The sequence below is a fragment of the Rhea americana genome, unplaced genomic scaffold (genome assembly GCF_003343005.1).
Source record: "Rhea americana isolate MKP2758 unplaced genomic scaffold, rheAme1 scaffold_262, whole genome shotgun sequence".
Taxonomy (NCBI): domain Eukaryota; kingdom Metazoa; phylum Chordata; class Aves; order Rheiformes; family Rheidae; genus Rhea; species Rhea americana.
Window position 1 is genome coordinate 1042997 of NW_028186382.1, and position 24305 is coordinate 1067301.

The following is a 24305-nucleotide window of genomic DNA, read 5'->3' on the forward strand; positions in this document are numbered from 1 at the left end:
ATAATAGGTGGCTTCCTGTTTCCTCTCACTGAGTGAATAACAGCAAGTACTGAAAGAGGGAACTTTAATCAACTCCCAAGCTTATGGAAACACAATTATAAGAAGAGGCCAGCCTGCCTACTGCTTGCTACCAAACAAGGCACAGCCTGGAAATGTAACATATCAACTAAAGCAAAAGCTCAGAGAGGAAAACACTGGCAACTTCAGTGCTCGCTTCTTGCTAGTTGTGCCAAGGTATGGGGCAATGTTGTGTTCCCCAGGTCCGGAGCAGGGAGGCGCCGGGGTAGCCAGCGGGTTTGCAGTGCAGCAGCTGGAGAGGCCTGATCCGGAGAGCTTGCTCTGCCCTGCAGAGCTAATTAAGCCCGTGGAGAAGAGTATGACTGATGAAGGCAAGTCTACTAGATTCCTAACACTGCATGCACAGAGACAGTAACTAACGTCTGGGTCTAAACAGGACATCACACAGAGACCTTGAGAAAGTGACTCKCCTGGGTAAAAGAAGTGAAGCCAGCAGGAAACCCACGGCGACCTGTGTCTTACCTAGCAGCTGTCTGAGGGTTGGCTCACTYATCCTGAGTAGCTACCTGTCGTGGGAGTCAGTGGGGAGAGACCAGCACCCATCAGCAAGCTCCATCATGCAGGAGGCAAGGGCTRGGGTTGCCAACACTGACTTACAGGGAGGCCAGCTGAGATGTTGTGGTCTAGATTGGAGATATTCAGACGCTGTTCACAGAGCCTAGACTTGGCTCTTGGACCTAGCACTACAGCTCTGCTCCGAGCTGTGCACCACAAGCAGCATGGCCGAGAGCCCGCAAAGGCCATGGTGGCCAGGAGAACAGAACTTGTTCAGGTACAAAGTGGGGTGGAGGTGATGCAAAGTGGGTTGAGACCCTAGGAGCAGTGACTGGGAGAGGGGCTATGAATGCATACAGACTGCTGAAATTCCCAGRAAAAAATGCCAAGCTGAGTTCTTTATGCTGCAAGCAGCACCCTCTCCCYGCTGTCACAGGGCAATTCTCAGGAGCCAGGACAGAAGTTGCTCACCCAGCTTTTGTCCAGTTCTGCAACCGGCCTGTGAGCTGTGGATGCAATTGCTCTTTGCTCTGATCCTCATCTCTCTCTAGTCTTGTGAGCTTCTGCAGCCTGCAGCAGTCAAAATGGCTCTTTCATGCTGCTCTTTTATTGCAATTAGTACCCTGGCAACAGCTCTGTTAGCAGCAGGTCTGGGGCTGTGGGGCACATGCTGGCTCAAAGCAAAAGTGAAAGGGACAGAAATAATGCATGCATTTGTGCTCCGAAGGTAAAACTGAAAGGTGGCCAGACTCCACGCGTGGGAATGCAATCCAGCTGCTAAGAGAGGCCCCAGTAGAAGACAGGAGATGGAATGCAGGGTAGCCTGCTTCAGCAAGGGCCCGACAGGCTGGCTGCTCTGGCACGCCGTGAGAGCCAGCCAGAGATGGTCAGCGAACCAGGCAGAGGTGGCCCACGCAGGCCCAGCAGGCAGGGACAGCTCAAGGCCAGAAGAGGGAGTGACTTGTGTGATGTTTTAGCCAGCCTTTATGTTGAAGAGGAAACCTGGACTTAGACTAGACCAGCAAGCTCTCCCCAGACTAGGAAAACAAGTCAAATGTCCTGTAAAGCAGGTTTGTTGGGTTTTCTAAGGTACTAATAAAACAAGGCTCTCGACCTTGAGAAAAGCACGGATGGCACAACATCAGTCTCTCAGTGCATTCATTCCTTCCTCCCACCCTTTTGTTTTGCAAATGCTTGAATTAAATGTGACCTGTAGGCAGGTCTGGATCAAGATCTTGTGCTGGGTGCCTGCTGCAGCCTTCTTAGACCTCTCAGCAAGGTGCTTGCCAGTCTTTGGGTCTGCAAGGGTTTCTTGACAGTCTTCCTGCTTCCATGGGCATTCATGGCCAGAAAGAAAGCTCACCCAGAGCACAGTCTGGACATTCACTTATCTAGTCCATATTCCCCAGTCTGGCTATGAGGTGAATATGGGAGACCATACTGAAGGCTTTGCTGAAGTCAGGGTAAGCCACAGTTCTTCCCTTAGCCACATGGTTATGTGTCTTGTAGGGGGTAATCAGGTTGCTCAGGCTCAATTTGCCCTTGRTAAATCCCCACTGGCTGTTCCTACTGCCCTGTTTGTCCTTCAGGCACTTGAGCTGGCTGCCCGAAGGATTTACTTCGTTACCTTCCCTGGGACTGAGGTGAGGCTGAGCAGGCTGTAGTTCACCAGGTCCTCCTTTTTGTCTTGCTTGAAGTTGAGTGTGASGTTTGCCTTTTCCCATTCATCAGGATTGCTATGACCTTCTRAAGAGATGGGAAAGCAGCCTTGCARTGGCATCAGCCAACTCCCTTTGTACCTTTGGGTGCATCCCACCAGGACCCTTGGACTTTTGTGTGTCCAGCTAGCTCAGTGCACTCTAAGTCAATCTTCTTGTGCAGGTAAYGCCTCCGGCAGGCTCTGCTGCTAGGACCAGGGAACTAGGAGGCTTGAGGGCAAACCTCAGTAGTAAAACTGGGTCAAAGAAGGCCTTGAGTRCCTCAGGCTTTTCTGCATCCATGGTTGCTTAGACCCTTACTGCAGTGAGCAGCAGACCACATGTCCCTTAGCCTTCCTTCTATTGCCAATGTACCTCTAGGATCTCTCCTTGTTGTTCACAGCCCTCACTGGTTCCCACTGGTTCCCACTCCAGTTGAGCTTTGGCTCTCCCAGGTTCACTGCTGCCCACCTAGGCGATGCCTCCCCATCCCTCCCAAGAGGCCAGCAGCTGAGCRGGATAGTGATACTGGTGGAGGGAGCAGCCTCACCAGCAAGGGCCCAGCTGTGGTGTACCCCTGCTGTGCTGCTGGTGCCCAGGTGCATTGCTGTCTCCTGAAGCTCTATGGGTCCAGGTAGCTGTGCACCACCCTCCTTCCAGGCTGTTTGCCAGAAGGAATCTACTTCTTCCAAGGTCCAGCTCACACCTGGAAACCTACTGTGCTTAACAAATCCAAGGTTTTTGGTTTCCTTTTTCATTCTTGCTTGATTTAGCCCCTTTATGAGCTGATTGGTATGTTGAGGCTGTTTGGAAAGGTGAACTCCTGGATGTTGAGCCCTGGGAAATTCCCCTGCCCTGCCCAGTGTCTGGATTWCCTTCCTTCCTAGAGAACTTGTGAGTGCCCAGTGTGGGAGAGCTACAGTGCCATCTGCACRGCCTGCAGCTGCGGGTAACTCCTTCCATTTTCATTTTCATTTTCATTTTCTTCTGCGCAGAGCTGCTGAGACTCATGCAGCCCCTCCCTTGGTGCCAGAAATCGGTATAGCACAGAGGCTCTGAGACACTGGCCACAGCAGCAGCCTCCAAAAAGAGCCAGAGGCTGCAGTTGTCTGGGCTGGAGCTTGAACTCATTAACTGCAGCACAAGAAACCCAGGCAGCGTCTGTGGTTGTGGCTGTTAATTGCTCAGGTGAGTGCTGCAAGAGAAGCAACGGCCCCCACAGGTACAGAGCGGTAAGAGCCGGTGTGGGACTGGCACTGATTTGGGAGTAGGACCGGTAGCCAGGATCTCGCTTGCCGACCCATTTGGGCATGCAGGGGGCAGCTGATGGGGGTCAGTGGCCCAGAGGAGTATTGGGCAGCTCTGGTGCCATCTCTGCCCATGCCAGGAAAGTGAGATAGGATTGGTGGGTCTTGGGGGGCTAATTTGTGAGTCCAGGGCTGGGGGAGGCCCCCCGGACAGCGCTGTGTTTGCAGCTCTGAGGTGGCCCTGCTCAGGACATGCGGGCTCTTCCCCGGAGGTGGCTGCGTTTCAGGAGCAGGGCAAGGGAAAGGATAACTTTATTGCACTTTTTGGAGTGCTCGGTGACCTCTGGCTGCGCACGCTCACCAAGGTGCTGTTGTTGATACTGGGGCACAATGGGCACTGCTGACACCCCTCTCTGCTGCAGATGGCTCACGAATCGAGGACACCTCCCAACCCTGCTGCCCCACTAATCCCTAAGGCCAGGGAGGGGCGAGCACAGCGTGCCACATATGTTCTCCTGGCCCTGTGTGCTGCGGCGCTGTACCTCACCAGGGAGTCCCTGGTGCACACCGCCCGCATCCTCACCGCCCACTTTGCAGCCCTCCAGATCGGGGCACTGCTCAAGGGCATTTGCTATCTTGCAGAGGAGATCTTCCACCTTGAAACCAGGTGAGCCAGCATGGAGGGGGGCTGTCTGCTGGGCTTGTGAGGCCACCCCAGAGCCAAGACCATAGCTACCTGTGGAGATCTGCTCCTGCTCTGTCCCCATGCATGCCCCTCACACCGACACTCTGTCATCCTCTGGCAGCACATGCTGCTCTCGATCAGCCTCGCTGATCTCTCAGCTCTTCCTCCTCCTCCTCTCCCCCTCTCCTGCCCGCCCAGTTCCCCCTTGTGTCTATGGACCTGTCCCTCCCATCTAAGCTGTACCTCCCCATTTTGCTTTTTGTCTGTGATGTCTGGGAAATAAATCTCAGCTCCCAGTCTTCTCCTAACTTCAGGTGCCTGAGGGCACAGGGCTTTYGGTGATAATGGGTCTGTTGCTGTCCAGGGCACCATTGCATCTGCTCCTCTCTGAGACCAGCAGGTGCTGCACAAGACCCATGGCCTGACCCAGCAGAGGGCACCCCAGGGTGCTCCAAGCAGAGGCAGCCTGCCCCTGGGGCTCCCCTCTGCTCAGGGAGACAGGCAGCATTGGCAGGGAGGTGGGAGCATGCCCCGGGCAGCACACCCCAGCCCCAGCGGCATGCCACAGGGTCTGGGGAGGGCAGGTGGGAGGGCACCAGCGTGTTACCTGTGTCCCTCTCCCACCCAGGCATGGCGGCAGCTTCCGGAGGGCCCTGGGCGCCTGCCTCCCCCTGCACTGGCACGTGACCCTGCTGCTCGTCTGCGGCTCAGCCTACGTGGCTCTTCTCGATGAAGATGGGCAGCCGCTCGGCCTCCACCTGGGCCTGGCCTGCTTCTGCCAGCTCCTGATCCTCACCTTCGGTCTCCATGTAAGGCRTCAACGACCTCCAGCCTGGCCACCCTTCACAGGCAGTGGTTGTTACGGGGGGACAGGGGTGTGCAGGCGATCCCTGGGCAGAGGGCACAGCAGTGGCAGRGCTGCAGGGGCACCCAGCCCAGCTCTGCTTGGCCCCTCGCTGGCCAGTGAGGCGTGCAGCCCACCTGCATGCAGCGCCGCTGCTGCCGCCCAGCCACCTCGGGGCCCTGCTGCAGGAGAAACCATCTGATTAGCTCGACCCTGAAGAGCTGATCTCCTCAGCCCAGTGTTGCTGTGCGTCCTGGCAGGAGGGCCAGGTAACCACCCGCACTCAGGCAGACTTTTAATGAGCACAGCCGCCCTGGGGCGCTGGCAGCAGCCCCAGCACAGGCAGAGCCCAACTGAGATGAAAACATGGGTATTTTTAAACATGTCAGTCAAGCTAGTGCTTGGGAAGGGGAGGCAGCTTGCACAGTCTCCCAAGGGTTAATTAGCAGGCGTGCGGCAGAGCCACGCTTGCGCTGCACAGCACATCTGCAGCCTCACAGAARCCTCGCTGTGCTTTACCCTGGCAGAGCCTGGGGGAGAAAGAGATCACCCAGGCTACAGAAAGGTGTTTTGGGGAGCAAAGCCTTTAGGTGCCTAAGGGCTTTGAACAATTCCCATTACATGAACACATAGAGCAGGCAGGGGCCACCAGTGGTCCTGGAATTCCCACCATCCCTACTGGAGAAGGTGTCCGGTAGATGTTTGGGTGCCTCCTCCTGAGTGCTGTGAGCACCGGGCAGACATGCAAGTTGCACTAGCACACGTGATCACTACTGATGATACAGCCAGAAGGCTCACTCCAGCATCAGCTTCCTCATCTGCGGGAAGGAGGCGGGCACTGGGCTGCCACAGCGGGTCAGCTGAGCTGCATGGGTCAATGAGGGCTCTTGGCCTCTCCGCCAGATGTGGCCATGGACAGGAGAAGCAGGATTGCTCTCCCTCCAGAGCTGTTTCGAGATGACAGCCTCTCTCTAGTCCCATAGGGAAGCCAGCTGTTGCAGAAGAGCCTAAGCAGTCACTTTCATCACCAGTATTTTGTTTTCTTCCCTCCACAGAAGCCCTCAGCTGTGGAAATATCCGAGATGTCTGAGCGGTCCAAGCAGAACGTCGCTCACGGGCTCGCCTGGTCTTATTATGTTGGGTACCTAAAAATAGTTCTGCCACGTACGTAGCTGTTTCCCTGCGCTATCACTCCTACAGATAGAAATAGCTCCTAATATCAATCCTCCCACTTTTACAGTGTTAGCAGGGAAATGGGGAGCAAACTAGAGAGCAGCTGTTCTCACCCCAGGCACCTCTTCCCAATTCTCTTCCACCAGGCCTGAAAGAGTCAATGGAGAAATTCAGCAGAGCCAATCCCAATGTGCTGGCACACAGGGAGACCTGGAAGCTCCACATCTTGATTCCTCTGAGCTGTGACATCTATGACAACCTAGAGAAAGCTGACAGCAACATCCAGTACCTGATGGACCTCCCCGAAACAACCCTGACCCGAGCTGGCACAAAAAGAAGAGTCTACAAACACAGCCTCTACACGATCAAGGATGAAGACAACAAGGTATACTAAGCGTCACGAGAGCAGTCAGCATGCATCAGCCCAAAGATCTTTCTGGCCTCAGGTCCTGTTCCAGCAGTGACAGGACAGTGACCCCTCTCCTATTAGATGGTTTCAGCTTCCAGCAGTCTTCTGTAAGGTGGGGAGGTCTGTCCATGACTGCCATCTACACTCCTTCCTCCTGGCTACATACTCTCAGACTCAGCCTTTTCAGGGGGATTAGTATCACTTCATAGAATCATAGAATCAGTAAGGTTGAAAGGGACCTCTGGAGATCATCTAGTCCAACCCCTGTGCTCAGCAGGGTCACCTAGAGCATGTTAGACAGGGTTGCATCCAAGCGGGCCTTGAATATCTCCAGAGAAGGAGACTCCACAACCTCTCTGGGCAACCTCTTCCAGTGCTCTGTCACTCTCACAGTGAAGAAATTCCCCCCTCACGTTCAGGTAGAACTTCCTGTGCTTCAATTTTTGTCCACTGCTTCTTGTCCTGTGGGACATGAAACTGAAAAGAGTTTGTCCCTGTCTCCTTGACACCCTCCCTTCAGGTACTTGTACACATTGATAAGATCCCCACTCAGTCTTCTCTTCCCCAGGCTGAAGAGGCCCAGCTCTCGCAGCCGTTCCTCATAGGGCAGATGCTCCAGCCCTCTGATCATCTTCGTAGCCCTATGCTGGACTCTCTCCAGTAGCTCCATGTCTCTCTTGTACTGGGGAGCCCAGAACTGGACACAGGACTCGAGATGAGGCCTCCTCAGGGCTGAGTAGAGCAGCAGGAGCTCCTCCCTCGACCTGCTGGCAACACTCTTCCTAAAGCAAACCAGGAGACCTTTGGCCTTCCTGGCAGCAAGGGCACATTGCTGGCTCATGGTCAACTTGTCATCCACCAGCACTCCCAGGTCCTTCTCTGCAGAGCTGCTCTCCAGCAGGTCAGCCCCCAGCTTGTACTGGTGCGGAGGGTTATTTTTTCCCTAGGTGCAGAACTCTGCACTTGCCGTTGTTGAACCTCAGGAGGTTCCTCTCCGCCCAGCTCTCCAGCCTGTCCAGGTCTCTCTGAATGGCAGCACAGTCCTCTGGTGTCTCAGCCACTCCTCCCAGCTTGGTATCATCAGCAAACTTGCTGAGGAGACATTCTGTCCCCTAATCCAGGTCATTGATGAAGAAGTTGAACAGGATCGGACCCAGTACTGAGCCCTGGGGGACGCCACTAGCCACGGGCCTCCAACCAGACTCCACGCCACTGCTGACGACCTGCTGAGCTTTGCCTTTCAGCCAGTTCTCAATCCATTCGTCTCACTGTCCATTCATCTAACCCACACTTCCTGAGCTTATCTAGGAGGATGTTATGGGAGACAGTTTAAAAGCCTTGCTGAAGTCAAGGTACACAACGTTCACTGCTCTCTCCTCATCTACCACTTAACCGCTCCATGAATAGTATTAACTCAGGAAAACAGCAGAAAACCTTAAAAAAGCAGATGTAGGGTCCTAGTGTCACTTGCCATGGAGTGAATGAGTATTTCCTTTTGTTGTAAAAAGCTGCTTGAAAATGTCAATGTTGTTCATTATTTAATTAGACTCTGTCCCATTCCTCCAGTTATTTGTTTTCCAAGTTGATGAGCCCTAAGTTACTCTGCACTTCCTTTGCTTTCATCCCCTTCTGTGACTCCAGGCAAATTGGCCTCAGCCCCCTGCACCCTTGGGGCGGGAGGGACCAAAGATGCACGTGTCAGCCCTGCTGGCACAACCACAGATGGAGGCAGTGGTATAGCWGTGCTTCTTGCGTGGCTCTTCCTGATCTGCCTTTTGATGGCAGCTTTGAGCTGCTGCCTTCAGAGCCCCAGCTACAGAGACTCCAGGGCCTCTTTCTACAGTGTTCTTCTACAGGGAAGGCTTCCCCATTGCTGGGGAAGTACAGGCACCACTGTTTTTTTCCCATTATGCTGCACACACTTCTGCCGTGTTTTGTCTGACAGTCCCTGCTGAGTCGCTTGGTACCAAGCAAGCTCCAGCAGCTCTGAAGCCCGGACCTGTCCTGACCCACTGTGTCATCAGTAAAATGAGTCACCTCCACTCGCTGCTGGTTCACTCGTGAATATGCAGCATGGGCAGCTCCCATTTTTGGGGCATGCTCCAACTCCCTTACCCCTGGGGTGACTGTACTCCAAGGCCATTAGTGCTTCCCACTACTCTGAATTTACCCACTGATCCTCTGCCTCTCCTTTTTAGTATCCTTCTGCCAATCTACCCTGTATAAGTGTCAGACTTGCTGGTAACCTGCTCCCTCCCAAGGCTCTTTCTAGAAGCTGATGTCCCACCTGCGACCCTCCGAGCTGATTAGTGGACTGGACCCTCTGGAAGTCCGTTCTCAGCTCTTCTCACCAGAAGGACACAAGCAAGGCCAAGCAACTGGCTGACATCTTTCATCATCTCAGCTGCTTTGGGCTGAGACAGTTCCTTGGGGCTGGTCTTTGCAGGCATCTGCCTGTGCTGCCCCATTTGCAGAGGCAAAGCATTAATGTCACTTCTCTGCCTTTTTGAAAGCTCTGTGTGCTCTTCGATCATCTGTCAGCCTTCTTAACTCCCTAGCAAGCTTCTACTTTTGATGTATTTGACACTGATTTTATGAGGAATTTTTATAGTTTTAACAAATCCCTCCTCTTTTTTTTTTGCTAGCCTCCTTCTAGCTTTACATCTATCTTGCCAGTGTTCACCCTCTTCTCTGTCTTCCTGCTCTCCAAAGGATGCTCACGGTTCCCCTTCTCTAGTGAAAGAGCTACCAAGAAGGTGTGATCAGAAATGGGAAGGGAGGTCCCATGAGGATTCAAACTCCATGGGGAAAATTACCTCCAGAATCATGGCTTGGGCTCATCTTCTGGAGCACCAGCAAAGCTGGTTGCTCTGTGCTCTCTGAGTTTGTCTGATGCCGAGGGCATGGTGGTAGCTGGCTCCCTGTCGTGCCAGCCCCCTTTGTCCCACTGGACATTATACAGCCCCATGGCCTGCTCTGCTTTCGCTGTCCCGGCAGCCCCAGCTTGCAGCACCGACGCATAGCAGGCCAAGGAGCCACCGGGCCAAGGGGCTCAGTCCTACTTCTCCCATGCCTTCCTCTTGCATCCCTGCAGCTCAGGCCCTGTGCAGTGGAGTATGCTACCCCACTGCAGTCTCTCTACGCCATGTCCCAGGATGAGTGTGCTGCCTTCAGCCGAGAGGACCGCATGGAGCAGGCCAAGCTTTTCTACAGGACCTTGGAGGAGATCCTACAAGGTGCCAAGGAGTGTGCGGGTACCTACCGGCTCATTGCATATGAGGGTGAGTAAAAAGCCATGCAGTGCTTGGCTAATATCCCTGTTCGGGCATGGTGGGGACTCTGCTATGGCAGGGGAAGGGGCAGTCTCCCAACACAGAAGGACCTCCTGGTGGTGGTCTGAAAGGAGCAAGGAGGATGCAGACAGAGCTGGTGCTTACTCAAGTCCTCAAGGGCACCTGAGACAAGCAGGCCTCGCCACTGGGGCAGCAGGAATGTCTTGTCCAACACTAACTACAACAACAGCCTTTCAGGGGAAGGACTGGCTCCCATCAGCATTCAGTTTCTTGGGAGAAATGGCTGGGACTGTAAAGCCATCCCTTGCAGTGGGAAGGATATATATGCTGTGGCTTTCCTCCTTTTCCTTTCATTTCCCATCTCCCCATCTCTGCTAGGGCAGCAGGGCTTGAAAATAGCTCTTTGGATTCTCACTGAAATGAATCTCGTCATTTTTCAAAGCAAGTTCAGAGCACTCCCTCAGAGAAAGAAGCATTTCTATGCAGCAAGGTAGTTCCCATCACAACGAGCACGGCTGGGAATCCAGCACACAGTGCCTGTATTTTACCTCTTTTCTTGCATTTCATGTTTCTTTTCCTTTTTCTGGTGCGGGGAGCAGGGAGGCAAGAACCGTATTTTGACTTCAGAGTCAGTTCTGTGTGTGTTGAGGAATCCCCCAGAGGCTATGCTCCCTGCCCAGACCCCTTCCTCAGGCCAAACCAACAAAGGTGGGTTTTGTCTCCTGTTGCAGAGTTAGGGGAACCTGAGGCCCACCTCTTGTCCAGAGAGATTCTCCGGCACCTCCAGCAGCAATGGCAGGAGGAGTACACTGTGTGCGATGGGACCTTCTGCTCAACAGACCTCAACCTCCAGATAAGCGAGTCTGATCTGCCTCAGCCTCTGCGAAGCAACTGCCTCTGAGGCACCAGTGCTGTGTAGCCCCACACCACAGCCTCAGGGCTTTGGTCTTCTTTCTCCAAACCTCATTCTTTTGCAGCAAATCACTTGCATAGCAGCGATCYCCAACCTCTTCCAGACACTTTAACCACCATAAACTCGCAGGGATCATGTCTGCTGGAAACAGCTGACTCAAACCACAGTCCTGTGACCGGCTTCCCATTTTTATTTGTCCTTAGTGTTATATATTTCTCGTACATATAAATTCATCTGGGCCTTTTTAATCTGCTTTGACTTGTATCGCATAAGGCATTTTCCTCTGGTGGATGTTGTATTATTCCAAATTTTGGGCACAACATGCAGTCTGCCCTTGGAGATCATGTGATGCTGGACAGGCCTTTGGAAATCCCACTTGCATGTGTTTATGTGTGTGTTCAGTCCCCAAAACCTCCAAGCTGCATGGAGTGGCTAATCTGACCACTTATGCAGGCACAAGGAATATGCGCAGGACTTCCATGAGCCCTCCAGCCTGATGGACCGACTATGCAGTTACACAATAACGTCTTTACTTTCCACCAACATGCAATTTGGAAGTGGAAAAAGAGGTCAGGCCTGGGGAAGTGTGACATACCGCAGTCCCGCAGTAGGAGAGCTCTCCCTGCATTTGCTACTTCCAGTAATTCTGTGTTGAGAGCTGCCTGCAGCACCTGCTGATGACCTCTATGCCCTCACCGGTCCCATGCCCTCCACAGGAGAGCTTTTGCAGGCCTGAATTACATGCCAGATGCCCTGGCCATGCTCTGTGGCTTCCTCTAACAGCTTTAGCAATCCTGCCTGCTGCTCTGGCCTGGCTGTTCGAGGGGATGGGACAGATTCCTCTTTGCAGCTGAAAAAGTCAAGTTTGGTATATGCACACCAGCGCTGGACTGCGTGCAGAGATACCTGCCGAAATGCTCACTTACTTTATCTGAACTGATTGTCATGTTGTTTGTCACCCTCCTTTTTCCCAAACACTTCTGGCCGTTTGTGTGGCTGGAGCGAAGACGAGCCAGTCCTGCTTTGCCCTGGCGACACGGGTGTGCGGCTTTGCTTGGCCCGCACCTCTCTTCCCCAGGCTTGACAGCCATGGCTGTGCCTGGTTTCCTGCAGATGTGTTTCTCCTCAGCCAAGGCTGCTGGCTGTCCTAGGCCAGCATCTCCCCAGCCATGGCCATGTAGAGACACATATCAGTGGGCACCAGCCTGGGAATGGGGCATTTAGAGAAGGAGGAGGATCCAGGGGACAAAAAAGACAGCTGCGTATAGGGTGAGGGCTTTGACCCCATGGACATGTCCCAGCTCCTCAGAAGAACAGGGAAGGCCCATCCCTGCCAAGGGAATATGCTCCAAAATGGCTGAGAGCACTGAGTTTTGTGACTCAGGATCCCAAATCCTTTTGCCACTGTACCGTGAGCGCTTGCACGTCTTTCTCCTCGCCCAGTGCCAGCATAACGAGGCTCCAGGGATGCCCGTGAGCCTGACGGGCCCTGCAGGGCAGCATGTGCTGGTCCTCACAGGCAGGCACTGCTCTTCTGGCCTGGAGATGGGCAGACCCTCTGCACCCCGGTGGCACTCTGTGTAGAGATGGGTCTGCCACAGCTTCTTTGTCTCTCTGGGAAGCCACTTGTGAAACAGCCCCAGCCCCCTTCTCTCCCCACTCTTTCTTCGCAGGACGAAACTGCTCTTACCTAGCGGCTGCCTCCCAGCAAACAAGCCCAAGCAAATATTTGGGCTCCATCTTTCGTGCACGYGGGGAGGAGGTGGGAGATGCCTTTCCTGCCTCCAGCCTAGCAAGCTGACAAAAGAGATTTGGCCACACATTAGTGCCGCTGGGCCCGGGAGCTGGAACCCGTTTCAGGATTCAGTAAAACCTTAATCTGCAGCTTAATCTCTGGGTGTTGCATCTGTGCACAAGACAAAAACAGCAGATGAAAGGGCTGCTAAGGGAGGGGTTGCGACAGCGAAGGCTGCTGCAAAGAGCCAGCTCCTCTGGGCCTGCTGGTTTGCGCAGGATTTGGGCATCTTTGCCGAGGCCACCAGGATGTGCCAAGTGCACAGTGCTGTGTCTGCCGAGCAGGGGAAACAGGGAAAGCTGCAGGCCGATGCAGACCTTGGCCTGCCCTCAAACACCTCCAGTCACCCCAAAGCTGCTGCAGGAACATAAACTCAGTCTCCCCAAAGACAGGGCACATTGTAGGGAAATGAAAGACTCCAGGCGCCTTGCCTGGGGAGATCCCACATTTGAGGGCAGAGAGGCAGATGGTCCCAATGCAGCCCACAAAGTGCCCGAGAGTGGGAGAAAGAGCCACTGGCAACACGGCCACCCTTGCAGGGACAGGCGCAGGTCTGGAGAGCTGCCCAGTTGGACCATCAGCTTCAACTGGGACTTCCAGCAGCAGTTCCCACTGGCCCTGCTGCTGCGCACCAGCATCCTGCTTCGCAGCAGCACAGTGCTTCCGAGGACACACAGCAAATCCCATGGGGAAATGCTGAAACTGGAGATACATGCACAGCATCCAGGCTGAGCTCAGCAACGTGGACAGAGCCAGAGCAGTTGTGCAAGCAGTGAAGACAGTGCCACTGCAGTCCCCACGGGTTTGTGTCTTGAACACCTGCAGGGATCCTACAAGGTCTAGAAAGGGTCGAGCTAAAGCAGCAACCTTTAGCTCATGGGGGTATGAACACCATCTCCTTCCTCTCCCTGGCTCCTTGCTTCCTTCAAACACTCAGGGACTTCTCTTTGCCATCACTACCTGCAGTCAGAGCTGGCTGATGAGCTCAGCCGGTACTAGCAGGGGACAAACAGAGCAGTGGGCACGAGCACAGAGCAGACTCGTCAGCGCAGCCTTTTGCCAGGGGAAGCCACGCTGCTAGCCAAGGGGTCTGCTCCTGCCGCTGCCAGCACCGAGGAAGCAGGCAGGCTGGAAGGCTTTGCTGGCAGTGTGAAGCACAAGCAGAGCTGAATCCCATGTAGGAGGAAAGCAAGCCTCAAAAGCGAGTGGAAGCTCCCTGCCCAAGCTGACAGACAGAGGACAACTGCCTCCTACCCCAAACCTCTCTAAGAGCCACCAAACAGCTGAGGTTTTGCACTCATTGCAGTATCCCCCCCCCCAGCTCTGACTGAGGGTGCCCCAATTTTGCGGGTATTTGAAGGTGCTGCAGGGTGGCATAAACGCAGACGTAGCCTGGCCCACCACTGGTACGCACTAGGCTGGGCAGCAGCGGCCCCAAGCTCTCAGCAGCCCACAGATACAAGGGGGTAAAAGCCCTGATGTCCCTGCTGGTTCCCTGGGGCCCCAACACGGCCTCACTTCAGTGAGGCCCATGCTCCAGCACCATGGCCATCAGTCAGTGCACAGGGTCTGGCCACRCATGAGCGAGGCACAGAGCTGGGCGCAGTGTGGCCGCAACCTAGCTCTGGCCAGGAGCGGTGCCGGGACCAAGCTCGCTGCAGCTCCCAAGCGAGGACAAGGCTGCCCGGAGCTCCTCCTCACAGCTTAGCTGTTTGCCCAGCAAATTTTGTCAGTACTGCTTGGATCCAAATGAGCTGAGCTCCTGCTCCTTTGCAGCCACGGAGCTGCCAAGCCGGCAGTCATTACGGAGGCATACTTTGGTCTTTTCTCCTTGCAGGTGATTAGAAATCAGCAGTGACTGCTAACTGCCAGCGGTGATCCATCAGTCCTGCTCCCTATAGCAGAGGTGAGTGTCAGTCTCTAACCTCAGCGTGGCCAGTAGGAGAGTTTTCTTAAAGAGCCAGTGCAGACCAGGTGCTTGTGTTTGGAAATGGCGAGCTTAGGATTTCTTTTTATGGAGATGTGTGGAGGTTTTTTTATGGAGGTTACATTCCCCTTACCACCTAAAATCCCTTTAGACTCTCCAAAAATACATATTTTTTTCTCTAAAGGGAGATGTATACTAAAGATAACTTCCCTGAAAGTCCTGGGTATTTTGAGATTGACTCCACCAATACTCAGCAGAAGGGTGGGAGCTGAAAGGTGCCTCGTCCTCAACAGGTTTAAGATGASAGGTTTAAGATGAAAGTACTGAAACATCAGCAGATTTCCCTGGCAATTTTTCTCTGGAGGCTCAGGACCGGTCTCATCCCTCTCTCGGTAAACATCGGCTCAGCACAGAGGAGAGGGTTCCCTGCCACCGCCAGGAGCTGCTGATCTGTGCCTTTGACTTCAGCAAACCTGGCTGCCTAGCTGGGCTCTGGTACCTATAAAAAAAGGTTGTGAACTGCCACCTTTATCACAGTAGCTGTCTTATTTTAACCGCCAGGTTTTCATTTGGGATGCATAGTAATGAAACGCACCGATAAACTGCCTCCTTTCGCTAGTCCTCTCAAACACGAGGTAGTGCAGAGCATCATCTTAACCCTCGCTGTCCAGGATCTGCAGTTAGAAGATGAAACTGCTGCTGGTGTGGCAGATGCTTATGAGAAGCAGTACCAGACCAGTGTTCACATATGGCCATGAGAGGGACCCCGGCCAGTTTGCTGTGCCCTTTAATCCCGTGCTCAGGGATGCTCACTGTGAGACACACCATGTTGGGAGCTGGAAATCCCAGCCAGCTCTTCTGGGAAACCTCATCCCATCTCCTGCTGGGTAGCAAGGGACATTGGTACCGTGGCCAGGTTTGGATTGCTCCTACTCCAGAGCTGAAAGGCAAGAAAAATTCACCAAGATAACTTGTGTCTCACATTAGCAAAATGTCACCACCACTGCAAGCCGGTTCCCTTGATCTGGCATCTCTTCTCAGCTCAGACTGTGCCCTCTTCAGCACTGGCTTTTTAAAGTCCTTTCCAACACATCCACACATTGATCCCCTAGTACCCAGCACTGCTTAAAGAGTTTGGGGTGGAGCATTACTGCTTGTTACGGAGAAGTGACCCTTTTTGTCTCCAAATTTAAAACCTTGTGCAGTTCTCTGGCCCGAAACTATGAATACATCAATGCTCTGCTTAAAATTGGAGGAACTTATTTTGAGCCATTTAAGTTAATTCAGTTCCTGGTGGGAACTGGAGTTGCACTGTACAKAATGCTTACGTATTCACATCTCATCTTGAGCAGCGTAGGAAAGACCCACGGCTTCAAAGAGGAGGAAAGAAGATGCAGTGTTCCTTGCTCTCAGCTATGCTATCACTTGCTTGTTCATGAATTGGAGCAGCTGATCCTGATGCTGGTTTTCTCCATCTAGCTCTCGCTGACTGCGCCTGTAGGACTTTGTCCCTGCAAAGGTTGTTAATGCTGGCAGTTAGCAACTGGATCATGGGAAATGGGTAGCGGCTTCCCATTTCTGCTTACCTTCCTGATGACTGCTGTCTGCTGTGTCTTCAAGTCTTGTGCCAAATATATGTCTTAACATTTTCCTTCTAATGGAAGAGCCAGGGTGAACKTCAAAGCTTCTAAAACGTTATGCAGTGGCTTGAATATAAATGTTGGCATTAATAAAACAAATCCTCTAGAAGACCCTGAAACTTGACTTGCTCTAAAACCATCTCCAGTACCGAGTGGCCCAAAGTGTCCCTAGCCTTGCTTGTGTTCCCACCCATCCACCACCCCCATGAACAACAACCCYATCCTCACTTGGGCCTAGAAGTATTTGAGAAGAAACTTTCTGCTTTTTTAAAAAGGTCATATTAAGGAGGCTTGCAAATTCAGGCTGTTTCCTTATCTGAGGTGGGCAGGAGGGGAGAAGAAGCCAAAGTAAAATATTGCTGAAGCCTGACAATAGCTAACAAAATTCACCAGGACCTACTTTCACTTGTATCCCTAAATCTTACATCCATACGATTTCTAAAGATCAGGTCAATTCAGCTGATACCTTTGCACCTCTGGAGTGGTGGTAACACTTTGTGAACAATGGTGAGTCACAATCAGCTTTGCGCTGCTGGTTTCGCTTTGCGAGGCTGCAGTAAAACCAGGTATCACCAGTACAGCTCCAATACGTGTGCGTGGAGCCAGTGGGAGCTGCATGCTTCAATGGAGGAAAAGATGCTTTTCCTGCTGTTCTGCAGGAAAGTGCTTGTCAGAGAGGCCACGAGTGGGTGTTTCCTGAAGAAGCTGCTACAGGCAGTGAGCAGCCATGGCTTTTCAGTGATGCTATGCTGCCCTCAAGTGCTTTTTCCAGCAATATCTCAATTTTCAAAGTCAGCCTGCACGGTTTGCACTTTTCAAGTTTTGTGCATGTGCTCCAGGAACAGCCCTTGCATTCAGACTGATTTTTTACTTTCGTGTAGTTAAGACCTTGCTTGAGAAATGAGTTTATTTGAAGTAATCGAGAAGATGGCAGTTCCCCAAGGGCCATCTCCTGCCTGTAGTTAAAGTTTTGCATCCCAAACTTTACACCCTYGCAAACTTTTCATCCTTGCAAAGCAAGGAAAATAGCAACCCAGTGCTTCAGCATGCCTGTCAGCCACATTTGGCCTCTCATGGCTCTCAGACTTAAATTAGATATTAAGTAACTGCTCTGCTCGATGGTGCATCTGGCACTGACTCTGCAGTGCCTTTGATTTCCTCCTCCCACTGTCTCAGTGCAAGCAGTATGAAGTATACTATGSGTGTGTATAAACTGAATTTGAGAGCAGCCAGCCTTCTGAAGGTCAGGAAGCCTTCACCGGGCTGACTTGATGTTCCTGCACGCTGCCTGTTTCGGAGCATAGCTGCGACTGCGAACACCCATCTTTGTATCTTTGAGCCTTCAAATCCTGGAGCGGCCTCCACGGGGGCAGTACACAGAGAAAATCCAGTGCCCCAATTGCGTATAAAATTGTTGGCTCAGGATCTGCAATGTGCATTTCTCTTGCTCCCTCAAATTCCCCTGTGGCTYGGTAGTGTGCGTTTCCCAAGATGTAAGTGCTGCCGTTCAGGGTTTCACTGGCACCTTCAGTGAACGTGTCACACTGAATATGTCTGCACAGTGCTYAGGAAAGGTGCACAGGCAAAGCAGTGGAAAAACAACTTAAAGCTCCGAGGACATAGGGAAGGGAGGTCAAAGCAATGTTGGCAGCATTAGTCGTGCTGCAGCCACTTTCAGAGTGACATGCTGAGGTAAGGCGAAAGAGGAGCCTTTTGCTCTACTTGGCATTTTTTKATGCTGAAAATTTTGATCAACAGCAGGTGATAGAGGTAGATGCGTGCTCTCCTCCCTACACTGTCCTCTTCAGTCACCCTGGGTACTAGCATCAAGTAAAACCGTGTCTTGCGAGGGTGAGGCGAGGTGGTGGGAAAGTAAAACACTTTGCAGGCTCTGTGCCCTGACTGAGAAAGTAATGGCAGCCGTGATATTCCAGCATCTTTCCCTGTGAACTGGTCTGCAGGTGCACGGCRCCTGACCTGGTATTTCTTGGGCCAGCAAAGAGAAAGCCTGTGTTAACTGCACAAGAAGAGTATGGTGAAAACATTAAATTATAAGAAAAGCATTTTCTGTATCATTTAATTTTCCATTTTTTAGCAATCCAGACTGGCCTGAACTGTAAGATGTTGACTGAAGGCAGGGAACTGTTTTGATGCTGAAGGCCTCTGCAATACACAACAGCTGCAACCTGCATGCCTCTTCTCATGAAGTCCTTCGTGGAATAACTGGTGACATTACTGACCAAGGCAGTAGCCAGGCTCCTGCAGCCAGCCCCGCACACCCCAACCCTAGTGTGAGCATGGGTCGCTTCCTGCCCCAGGCCCCATGGAGCCTCTGTGCACCAAGYGTGGGTGAAGTAGCCCAGCTGTGCAGGGCCAAGGGCACCTAGAAGGGCTAAGGATGGCTGCAGGGCCACAGGGGCTACCATCGAAACTGCAGGGTTACCATGGGAGCTTTGGGGCTGCTGGAAGGACTTTTGTAGGGGCTGAAAGGCCACCACAGGGAGCACCACGGGGGCTGCAGAGCCACCAAAGGAATCTGTGGGGGCTGCAGGGCCACTCATGGTTTGCAAATGATGCCAGGTCGGGGGCACTCCCAGCCAGGCCCTCTCACTCTTCTTCCAGATGGCTGGGGCCCTGGGGAGCCAAGACAGGGGGGTCTTAGCCCTGGCCCTGTAGGGCACTGGGCTGAGAGCCCAGTCTGACCCAGTGGTCTGCTCCCCTGCCAAGCTGGATGGTGAGTGTCATGTCAGTGCTGGGGCTGGTGCCATCGGGCTCCTGGGCCTCCCAGCCCTTCCCTGAGGCCAGTGCGACCCACAGGGCTCTGCCTGGGATGGCAGCACAGAAGACTGGTGTCTGGATGCACAGATCAGCCCTTGGAGATCACCAGTTACAGCCAGAAAACTACAGCAGAGACGCATCCCATCTTGGCTGTCTTCCCTCCAGAGGCTCACACCCSAAAGGGGTCACATCTCACCGCAGCTTTTTTCCCTCCAGAGATATGTCCCTACACCACCAGTCTTCTCCCATCCCAGTGGAAGAAACATACCCACACAGAAGAGCAACTGGAAACAGGTGCACAGAAGGACCTGGAGGTCCTGGTGGACACCAAGTTGACCATGAGCCAGCAACATGCCCTTACAGCAAAGGAGGGCAATGGCATCCTGGGCAGCATCAGGAAGAGCATTGCCAGCACATCCTTCCCCTCTATTCAGCTCTGGTGAGACTACCACACCTCAAGTACTGTGTCCATTTCTGGGCTCCAAATGTAAGCCTGGAGCGAGTCTAGCAAAGGGCCACGAAGATGATTAAGGGGCTAGAGCATCTTCCACATCAGGAGAGCTTGGGATAGCAGGGCCTGTTCACCCTGGAGAAGACTGATGGGGAATCTTACCAACAGGATGTAGGAAACAGGCTGGCACAAAAGCCAGCACAGCCATRCCAAAAGAAAGTTTCATCTTCACTGTGAGATGAACCAAGTGTGGAGGGGAGAAATGCAGCAGCAGAACCCTGAACCATATACAGCAAAGTTGGGCACTGACAGGTCAGAGTGTGTCTGTGTATGGGATGGGCTGGCGCTTTGACTGCCTTTCACTGTAAAGACTTCCTGAGGCTGTGGCCAGCAGTGTTTTATCCATGGCAGAGACTGCTGCTGTGGGACAGCCCTCAGGGAAAGCTCCTCCTGTTTATCCCACCTAGAAGCATCCCACCATTTGCTAAAGGTGCTGATGAGAACACACATCTACATTTCAGCTGCAGCCCACTTGAGTTGCTCTAACTTTGGCTGTTGATGTTCTCAAGCTTCTGTAGGAGGCCCTGGTAAAGCTTCTGCCGGGCACAACTTGACTGAAATGCCAGGTCTGGCCATACTTTCATCAACCACACAGCAACCCTGGACACTCTGTCTGGTGCTCAACAATAGCTACACTTCGGACGCTAAGCAGGAAATCTTGAGGTCTTTGGGAGCTGGTTTTCAGGTCACTTGCAGCTGAATGATACAAGTTCACTCAGCAGTGCATCAGGCCTTCCCTCTGCTTGAAAAAAAAACAGAGCTTTTATTCCCAATGTGGTATGGACTGGAATTGTCACAATGTGGAGTTTTGTTCTTTTTCTGTACAAAAATGGTCAAAGCATTTCAGTGTGGACCCTCAAATGGGCCTGCCAGGCTGGTGATAGAAAGCCATGCTCTGCCCTTGTCTTTGTTGCTGGTGGTAACTGATATCTCAACTCTTACCCATCCTTTGACCAGCTGTTTAGGGCCATTCTGTGAAATACCAGAGAGAGCCACAAAGGGTAAGTGAGCTTGTTTTCCAGACAACCTTGCAGAAGGAGCAGTAACTAGAATTTGTATTCATTAACCCATGGATAAAATACTGCAGAAGAACGGAAGCAGGCAGGCCTGCCGCACTTTCTCCCCCACTGGCTTTTTCTGCTTATGGCAGCCTATACACCCCTTGCTGTGTAGCTACTGGGAAAAGTTGAGTGGGAATCACACATATCATCAACATGCTGCATCATTTTTACCCTTGGGAGTAAGATTTGGAGAGCCAAACTGATACAAAGCAGCTCTTCACTTATTTAATTTGTGGCCAAAAGAAAAAGAACGAACTTGCTTGCAGAACAAGTTGCTTGTTCCCCAGCTCCTCCTTTGGAAGAGCTCTTGGGCTGTGCTGCTGGAGTTAAGAGAAGGTAGCTGAGAACCATCTCCATGTCCCTACTGCTGTCTGCCCACTGCACTTCTTTTCGTGGGAGAAGCAAGTGTTCTCCTGGGGTTCCTTCTCTCCTTCCCCTTTACACATGCTTTCCTGTCCCACCGCGCTCTCTTTTTTTTTTACAAAGTTACAGAAAGTAAAATTTCAGCTACTTATGTACTTACATTCCATTTACAAGGCTGTAAAGCACTGTCATAAATCAATATTAATATCACTGTTGGAATATGAATAAATACTGGAAATCAGAAGCCCTGTCTGCTCATGTTTCTTGGGTGGGGAGAAAAGAAGTTTCTGCTCTAAAAACTGTATCAGACATGAGTCAGATTTGTGCAGGCCGTCTTTGTGGCTGCTGGAGACTGAAGACAGACTCCCCTTCCAGCAGTCTCCAAGAGCTGTCCTACATGCATGTGGCTCTCTTTCCCAGAAATGGCTGACTGAGCCTCCCACTCTGGTCCCCAAAACAGTCAAGTGGAACAAAATGCCTCAGCCCTTTATATGGTAGCTGGCAGAGGACAGTTCAGTCCAACCAGCTCTGTTCCCCCACAGTGAATTTACTGTATTTAGGAACCGCTACTACACTTATCTCTTAGCAGAGAGATCTCCCCAGAAGAGACATAGCTATTGACTGGGTTAGTTGTTTTCTCTTTGATCCAGACCCTCCATTGCCATTACAGAGGTTCGCCCATCCCTAAAATCCCCTCCCAGGATAGTAGCAGCTGCTGCTTCACCCACTCCTCCTCAAGGAGATATAACCTGCGAGTGCTGGGAACACAGCCCAGCAGGGCAGGAGAGGCTTTTTTTCATCCCAGCACCTCTAGAGAAGAGCTGCAACTTCATCAATGTGCTTTAAGCTCCAGGGCAAAGGTGAAGCCCCTTTGTTTCTGGGTGTGCTACAGAGAAGTAAAACCCGAAACTTCCTTCCTCTGCCCATCACTCCTGCTTTGGTCCCGCCCAGCAACCCTAAGGCCCTACAAGCCTGCTCCACCCCTTGGGTAACATTACTCTTAGGACCAAAGTTGAGAGTGAATCTCCACTGCTCCAGGCAGCAAAGTCACAGCAGTTTGCATAGGATCAGCTGCCATTTTTACTCTTACATCACCAATTTTGTCTGCAGTAAAAGGAAGAGCCAACTAGGCTGCTGCTCCCATCATACCTGAGTATATGCTCAGGTCTACCTGGGAAGCTGCTCATGGCAAGAACAGCGATCCGAAGAATCATGGCAGATATGGATACAGACAGGATGCCTTGGTCACCTTCTACCCCCAGAAAAAAAAGCACCGACTTCTAATCTACTTTGACTGGTGAGTGAAGAGCCCACAGCATCGTCTGCGCAAACACAAGTGTTCTGTTCCTGAAACGGAGAGGAAGATGGTTTAATAAGGATGAGAAAGATTCTGCCTCTTGTTCCTGCTGCTGGTACTGTCCTTGGCTGGACATAGCCTGATACAGCAAGAAACCATCATGTCTGCCCTGAAACCTGCAGCAGGAGAGACCTGAGGGGGCTGCCTCTACCCCTCAATGCTGGATAAAGGAAAGCTGTCCAGGTACCACTGCCTACGGCCAGGGAGTGGGCAGGTAGGAATCCCAGCCACAGAATTGGCAAGTAATATCCAGCCACTACATTTGGGACCAAGCATGTCCTGACAGACCCCTGCTGACAGACCACAGTGAAAGGTGGTACTGTGAGCACAGCCACAGCTGAGAACTGCTGTTTCTCCTGTGTGGGCTGTGGGGACAACTTGCYCTCTCTGACCAGCCCTATGGGTGAACTCCCTCACCTGCTATGGTGGCACAGGGACTGCACCCACATCAGCAGCTGCAGACTCTTTTTGGTGAGCTGTTGCATATCCTCTGTTGGTCTCCAGGCACTGCAATGCACACAGCTGGGTGAGAGGGGTCCCCAACTCCTCCCCTTCCCAAACTCTCCTTCTGGGCAGATGTGGAACAGGTATGCAATTACCTTTTACCTTAAGGTGCATCAAGTCAGAGCTAAAATTTATTAGAACACCTTTCAGTCGTTAAGCTGTTACTATTAATAGACTCTAACTGGTATTACTAGAAACATAACCAGTCCCACAACAAAGTGACTTACTCATGCAGGTCACTTGCATTCACCATGCTGCTACCTGGGTGGCAACCCCTGGGATCCGACTCTAGATGATTACTGAGGAGTGGAGGGTCACACTGACACAGCAGGGGTTTCCAGGTAGTAGTTTACAGCATTGCACAGAGGGGCTCTTCTCTCATTTGATGCTTGTATAATGCTGCAGTCTCTGTTTGCATACAGCAGCCTCTGCGTTCTTGGGCATGGTCCAAGTTACACAACCTACAGCTGATGCTAGCCTGTGATGCTAGCCTGGTACAGATTCAGCAGGTTCATAGTATGCTGGGTTTTAAAGTTCTTGGGGATTCAACACCACTGCCAGTCTCCAGACCACATCAGTTTTGGGGAGACTTTCACAATCTGTCTCTTAGCACATACTCTTCCTCTCTTTGGCCTGCTGTTCTCAAATAGCTACTTCTTCACCTCCATCTGCAGTTATCTATTCACACGGACCTACACAGAACAGGCCTTTACGACACAAGAGCTGACCCACATGCAGTGCAGACATGAAGGGAGGAGACTCTGATGAAACAGGGGCTGCAGAGGGGCAGGTCCTGACTCCGGAGAACCTCAGTTGGGCCCTCCCAGCCTTGACAGTGCTTTCCTKGAACCCTGCCTCTGGACTCCCACTCTCACCCAGCTGCCTTAACTCAGTTTGGTTCCTCGATGTTTTCTGTCTTTCACAAAGGCTCCCCTTTGAACTGCAGGGGCCAGTCCCCGCATGACTAGGAGGACATTCCCCTGCCCACAGGTGGATCRCAGCATCCTTGGGTGAGTGCAGGTAGAGGTGTAAAAACAGAAGCATAAAACAAAAGGCTTAGAAAAGGACTGGGAGTTCCATAATCAGGGACCCCTTTTACATACCTTTTTGGTCAGGCAGCTGGAGCAGAGGGAAGAGGGCTGAGCTCAAGGGCTGGGCTCAACCTGCTCCCCTATCTCCCTCACTTCCCGTGCAGCAGCTCCTCCTCCCCTCGGCAGGAATGTGGAGCGGGCAGCGGGAAGGTGGTCCCCCACCGTGCTTGGTGGCAGGAAGCAAAGGCAGCACTTTGCCTCCACCCCTTTCCTCTTCTCCTTTGCGTCCTTGGCCAGGCCTCCAAGCTCATCTGCAGCTGCTCCTTCCCTAGGCCTGAGGGAAGAGAGACTCGGTGGTTGCAGTTAATTGCCCAGCCGGGGGCCGACTGGGATCCCCAAGCCCACGGGCCCGAGGCAGACCTTTACCAGAGCGGAAAGCGGGCAGGGCGCGGGCCCGCCAAGGCTGCTGCTTGCCGCCCAGCGGCGCCTCCCCGGCCCCAGCGG

General features: G+C 52.5%; 1 protein-coding gene and 1 long non-coding RNA gene across 3 annotated transcripts; one reads left to right on the top strand and one right to left on the bottom strand.

Moving 5' to 3' along the window:
* The first annotated feature begins 3306 nt into the window (after positions 1-3306).
* STING1 (stimulator of interferon response cGAMP interactor 1) lies at positions 3307-11770 on the top strand. 2 transcript variants are annotated; one of them, XM_085307733.1, is made up of 7 exons: positions 3307-3458; positions 3940-4184; positions 4831-5011; positions 6102-6210; positions 6366-6604; positions 9723-9909; positions 10653-11770. In XM_085307733.1, the coding sequence occupies exons 2-7, from the start codon at positions 3940-3942 to the stop codon at positions 10820-10822; spliced, it is 1131 nt and encodes a 376-aa protein (XP_085163859.1). In that variant the 5' UTR covers positions 3307-3458; the 3' UTR covers positions 10823-11770. The 2 variants fall into 2 exon arrangements, with proteins under 2 accessions (XP_085163859.1, XP_085163860.1); XM_085307734.1 differs by having other exon boundaries at positions 9783-9909.
* Positions 11771-20757: 8987 nt separating this feature from the next.
* Positions 20758-24297, bottom strand: LOC146594317 (uncharacterized). The gene is made up of 2 exons (XR_014896208.1): positions 22684-24297; positions 20758-22256 (listed from the first exon to the last, which is right to left on the bottom strand). It is a non-coding gene; the product is annotated as an uncharacterized LOC146594317 (long non-coding RNA).
* Positions 24298-24305: the final 8 nt, after the last annotated feature.

Bases quoted from the DNA above. Each gene is read 5' to 3' on its own strand.
- STING1 (XM_085307733.1), top strand. From the start codon at position 3,940: ATGGCTCACGAATCGAGGACACCTCCCAACCCTGCTGCCCCACTAATC. The intron at 6,211-6,365 runs GTACGTAGCTGT...CTCTTCCACCAG, and splicing joins CCTAAAAATAGTTCTGCCAC to GCCTGAAAGAGTCAATGGAG. The intron at 6,605-9,722 runs GTATACTAAGCG...GCATCCCTGCAG, and splicing joins TCAAGGATGAAGACAACAAG to CTCAGGCCCTGTGCAGTGGA.